The sequence below is a fragment of the Drosophila montana genome, unplaced genomic scaffold (assembly GCF_035044405.1).
Source record: "Drosophila montana isolate Dmon_TW-CO22-7 unplaced genomic scaffold, ASM3504440v1 contig_2397_1, whole genome shotgun sequence".
Lineage (NCBI taxonomy): Eukaryota > Metazoa > Arthropoda > Insecta > Diptera > Drosophilidae > Drosophila > Drosophila montana.
In genome coordinates, this window is record NW_026997278.1 from 496,195 (window position 1) to 502,061 (window position 5,867).

Here is a 5,867-nt window from a genome sequence, read left to right on the forward strand (position 1 = left end):
TGTGTGCCTTACCTATAAATCAGAATTAATAATAAATAATAAATCAAGTAAAATTAATCTTTATAGTTTAAAATTAACCCTTTAATCATTTTCACGGTTGAGTTCCTATATTGATTCTATATTCTATATTTTAGCCATTGAATATGGCTAAAAAGGGTATATTGGTTTTGTACGAATGTATGTAACAGGCAGAAATAAGATTTCCCCCCCCCCCCCCCCCCCCCCTCTAGCCATGTCCGTCTGTCTGGGTGACCCTCCGTCCGGCCTATAGACTTAAAAATTAATTCCGTTTTTGATCATATGATCTCAGTTTTTAACAAAATGTCACCAAACTTAATCATCATTTGGCATCCCGCAAAAAGAAATAAAATTAAAAAAGTATAAGATCTATAGGATCGGTTCAGGGCATACAAAAATGTACATTAAAATCGGAAAGCTTAAAATGGGAAATATATGTGGATCTTATGGAACACACTCCCGATAAAAAACTGAAAAGTCTAGAAAGTCTTGATAGCGCTAATTGGGAAAAATAATCAATTGCTCATTACGTTTGAGTAATCAAAAGAAGCTACATAGCTTATTTCTCTGGTAGATTTTTCGTAAATGTTTTTGCTATTCGACAGACCTTGAGTCTCTAGACGGAAGATGTCGCGTTCCTGCCGCTGTCGATGGTTAGGCTCGAGGCGCGCATACTCAGCGAAGCCAGCGACAAATTGCTGCGGTAGACGGCATTGGGCGAAGCATTAGCTGTAAGCAGTAAGGCCGTGTTCTCTATGCTGGGCACGGATTTATTTTGTAGCCCGTTGCAAAACACCGCCGACTCGTTGGCAGAGGCTCGCGTTGGCAGCGGCAGCGGCAGCGGCAACAGCGAGTCCGAGTCCGAGTTGAGCGTCATAAATCCATCGAGATTGAGTCCATTTGCGTTTAGCGTCGCGATCCTGCCACCATCTCCATCGAAGTTCTCAGTTTCGGCTGTCATCTCGTTCCCATAGAGCTGCAGCCGGGAGCTCAGCAATTTATTACACGCCGGACACGAACGTGCCGATATACTCTTATCCCGTCGGCGAAAAATTTCATGAGCACATCTAAAAACATCAAAAAAAAAAAAAAAAACAACAACAACAACTTAAAATAATTAAATCACATTCAAGCTGATATTCAAAAGATCTGTTTTGAAAAATGAAGGCCCGGTTCGAATATTTAAGGGCTAAGATTGTTCGACGCAAAATTTCAATTTTTCTTTCTCACTTGTCATAAAATGTATAATGCATAGAAGAAAAAATATTCTATTCCCCTTAAAGTATTCTGATTAATATCAGAAGCCGAGTCGATATGTACCCATGTCTGTTTTTCTATTTCTATGCTTACTAGTCTCTCACTACTCTTAAGCTATCGTCTTGTTACTTTGCATAGGTCCGTCATTCTATTGCAGGCAGAACCCACCGAAGCGGACCAATAATATATTTTATAGCTGCCATGAAATGAATGGGAATGATTGGTCGAACACAAAAGTTCTTGTATGCATAGTACAAACGAGCCCTATGCCAAAGGTGGGCAAAGGGCAGACCTTAGACCTTAGTTGAGATAGGAGAGGCTTCTACACGTAGTTTCTGGCTGTGTATCTTGCCTGTTCTCAAATCAATTAGCTTCCAGGTCAGCTGTCTTTCCTCTGAGCTGAACAGTCGAACATATGTTGAATATGACGAAAGATGAGGCCTGGGGAATACTCTCGAAGCCGAAGTTCGGGTCGTCAACCGATTACAGTTCGGATTGGACGCATCTAGTCAACGAATAGGCTCTAAACTGACTCAGGTATTATCGTAAATAAGTTTCTATATATATTTGCCTGAAGGTTCTCACAGATTGAGAATATTTCACTTCTTTCTCTTTTTTTGCCTGATGGGGTCGGTTCCAGGGCATCTCCTGATCCCGGCTAGTAAAAGTAGTTACCTGGCGTGCAGTATGTGCGCACACGGTAGGGCTTCCAGGCTGGCGGGCTGAATGCCAAAAACTTCTCCACAGGCGCCGCAAATCAGGCCAAGGGCCGCGTCAGTCTGATCAGCCAATCGGAGGTGAGTGTTGCACTGGTCCTCGTCGCCCAGGGCCCGATATATGAGAGCTAATCGACTACGAATTTTTCGCACCAACAGCTAAAATATATACATAAAGAAAGATTTAGAAAGTCTTCGTATTGTTATATCTGGTCAATTGGAATAAGTGTCGCACCTTCGCCCCAATCGAGCTGGCAACCTCCAATAGCCGCGTATTGAACTCCAAAGGCCTGCAATTGCAGATCTTATTTTGCAGCCGCAGCGTTTCCAGACATCGGGCTGCACCATCCATCGCCTCCATCTGGGCCATGCGATCGCCCAAAGTTGCCGAAGTTCCCATCGCCTGCTCATACTGCCGAAATGCTCTCTAGGTTTGAAACGACAACAACAACAAAAATACCCATTAAACTTATTTTAAATGTAATATATATACTAAAACCTTTGCAGAACATTTTATAGGTTTGAAGAGAAATTGATACAGACACAAATTCAAGTCTAGGAATATTTCATTCATAAAATAAATTAAGAACCTATTGTCAAATTCAGCAAGTCGATTGGTTGGAACCAACCGTAACTATTTTATGATACCCTGTACTCGCTCTTTCATATCTGCGTGCCTCTTGATAAGCTAGCGAGGTCTGACAGACCCTCCTGCAAGATATTTTCGGTCTACAAGGGTATAAATATCCTTCAAGGGAGCTTGAACCGAAAAATCAACTCCATACTTCATACTTACGTCAATATCCATCTTCTTGCGGTAAATGTCGCCCATAACACGGATACTTCGTGTGTACGTGGCCTGATCTCCGGAAATCAACGAAAGCCTAGTTGCTTCCTAGACGGGATCAAAACAAATATTATTATATGGGAGAGTAATGGAGTACTTAATTGGACGCACCAGGCAATAGTCGTGGGCATCTCCGAGCTCGCCCTGCTTGCGCAATGAAGCTGCCATTCGGAGCAGGGCGGCCCGGTGATGGCAGGAGTTGAGGTCGCCCAGTTGTAGGGATCGGGAGAGATCGTATGCCTTGGATGCATATGTGGCGCTCTTGTCGTTGTCCTGCAGCCGACTAAACAGCTCGGAGAGCGCCACGTAAACTTGCAGTTCCAGCGAGGGATCGCCAATGGCAGTGGCTATTTTGTGGGCTCCCTGCAGCCCTTCCAGGGCTCGAGAGAAGCCGCCCATTTCCAGATAGACGCGTGCCACTGTCAAATGCACCAGGCCACTGCGGCATTTCGTGCCGGACTCATTGTAAAGCGAGTGACGAGCATATGCCAAAGCCCGCTCCAGACCACCGAGGCTGGCGTGAGCCCGGCTCAGGTTCAAGTACGTCTCGGCGCGCATATTGGGCGAATCCAGCTCCTCGGAAATGCCCAACTGCTGGTGGCCAAAGTCAATGGCATCGCGATACTTGCCCCAGTCCATGTGCGCCTGGTAGAGGTAGCCCAGCAGCTGAAAGCAGTCCTCCCGCCGACAGGTGCCCTTCAATGCACTCCGCCAGGTGCGAACCGCCGCCGTCTGATTGTGCTGCTCGTACAATCTCAATCCGCGTTCGATCTGCAAACGAATTAAGATAATTAGCTCTGATCGAAGGGATAGAAGGCCCGACTAAACGATTGCCTGGCTACAGCCTACAGGTGCTTCAAATTATCGTAATATCGATTTGAATAAATAGCTCCCATTTTTTTATTACATGATCTTTTTACTTTTTTTTCCCCCTTAAGTGTGTTCGCATTAATTAAGAAATCTGTATCTCCCAAATTCTTTGATATATACAAAAACAAGTAAGAGGTTCAAGTCGAGAGCTCCCGACTAGCGGATACCCTGAACCCTCTTCTTCCAAAAGGCGATAGGTATAAAATGAAAGATACTTGATATATATATACTATTCTAGAAGCTACATGTCAAGTTTGGTAACTCTAGCTCAGATTATTTGCCGAAATTGCTCAAAAAACAGGATTTATTTTCCGATTACTTGGAAACGGGGCAAGTTATCGAATATCGGAAACAAACTGCGCGGGGACTAGGAGCACCTACAGCTAAAATTGCAAGTCTCTAGCTCTTATAGGTTCTGAGATCCTTGCGTTCATACATACGGACGGACGGACAGACGGACGGACAGACGGACAGACAGACAGACGGACATGGCTAGATCGACTTGGCTATTGATGCTGATCAAGAATATATATTCTTTATGGGGTCGGAGATGCTTCCTTCTGCCTGTTACATACACTTGCACAAATACAATATACCCTGTTTACCCATTTTCAATAGGTTCAGGGTATAAAAGAAATAACTTAAGAAAATGAGGAAAGAATTATCAAAGGAAAACTAAGTCCCTGAATTTCCCCTTCCAGATATATTAAGTTATTTCTCCTGCTCATCAAATTGATGGGGTCTTAGACGATATAATGTAAAAGGAGACTAAGACAAAACTCGTAATTTCCAAATGTTTGTCAAAAGTAGCATAAAATTGCAGTGAAAGTGTGCAAGTTATTCAATATAATATAGATAATGCATATACTACGTATATTTATGTACCTTTCGTTTCGCTATGTACTGACGTAGACTTCTTTGACATGACCAAAAGCAACTGATTATGGTGTTGACCTGGCCGGAACGAGCGAGTCCCGGGCGAACCCACAATGAACGGGGTCCAACATCAGCATCGGGGCTTGAGCCGTGTCCGGCGATTCGCGAGTAATTCTCCTCAAACTGGCACAGATCTGTACATATAGATAAACCCAATTCAATAATTCTTTGGCGTACATTAGATCTAGCTGATGATTGAACAGACCATTGCAATTATCCAGCAAGTAACGCGATCCATCGGGAGACGCGAGTAAATGTGTTGCTGATAAATTATGACTTTGCGGGATGCTACAAATAATTGATCCCATAAATAATTGAATTCCCAAAATTTATCCAGCAACTAACCTAAGCAGATCCTTTGACGCGATGCTCTCCCATGACATGGCTCTTCCTTATTACGTTTTTTTTTTCACAATAAAAAGATTTATTTCTATTAATAATTAATTAAGTACATATATTTTTATGTCATCTCTATACCGTATATAAAACTGTCTGATCAGAGAAATTCTTGAGAAATTCCACCCGCATGTGTGGAAAAATCGCGAAAAACGATTTGTAAAAAACTTTCTTGTTTACCATCCGTTCTGCCACAAACTAATTTTTACAAATATTTTTGTTCAAATTTTATTTCACACCTTTCGGAAAATCCATTCCACTTTAGTGTAAATGGGTGGAAAAAAAAGTTTTAATCGGTTGAATGAAACTCTTTTGTTTACCATTCGATCTGCTTTTCAAAGTTCTACATATAGATGATGTTTTACTTAGAGTAATTTCGAGTTTTCCAATTGGGCTTTACGAGTTGTTTACAACTTTCCAATTGAGATATTCCGAGTTATTTCGCTTTTTTCAAATTGGGATTTTACGTAAGGACGAAGATTTATATGCTCCGTGAGAAAACATTGCCTGGTCGTTTGTATAGTGCGAAATTGAATACACGTGACCTTGAACTATTTGAACAGAGCTTCACTTCTGAATGCACTTTTACTTGCGACTCTCAAGGCAATCCGAAAACTACGAGAGTCCATGTTTTCACCCCGCCCTTCTAAGCGCAGATAAAATTATCTTACCCTCTCACTCAATATTGACGAGAACTGTGATAAAGTTTAAGAATCGTAGACAAACAGTTGCGGAATTTGTTAATTATTTGTTAACTTAAAATTGTTGCTTCATTTTTAACAATTTAAAACACACGAACAGGGGTTGCTCTTACTATTTGTCTGGAT

At 42.1% G+C, this 5,867-nt stretch overlaps 1 protein-coding gene across 2 annotated transcripts; it reads right to left on the bottom strand.

Annotated features, from left to right (window-relative positions):
* Positions 1–227: 227 nt before the first annotated feature.
* On the bottom strand, positions 228–5,867 carry LOC135427858 (43 kDa receptor-associated protein of the synapse homolog). Of its 2 annotated transcripts, none has more exons than XM_064681542.1 (9): positions 5,855–5,867; positions 4,990–5,035; positions 4,850–4,932; positions 4,594–4,778; positions 2,950–3,609; positions 2,788–2,886; positions 2,227–2,418; positions 1,951–2,150; positions 228–1,085 (listed from the first exon to the last, which is right to left on the bottom strand). In XM_064681542.1, the coding sequence occupies exons 2-9, from the start codon at positions 5,025–5,027 to the stop codon at positions 635–637; spliced, it is 1,908 nt and encodes a 635-aa protein (XP_064537612.1). In that variant the 5' UTR covers positions 5,028–5,035; positions 5,855–5,867; the 3' UTR covers positions 228–634. The 2 variants fall into 2 exon arrangements, with proteins under 2 accessions (XP_064537612.1, XP_064537611.1); XM_064681541.1 differs by lacking the exon at positions 5,855–5,867 and adding an exon at positions 5,712–5,848.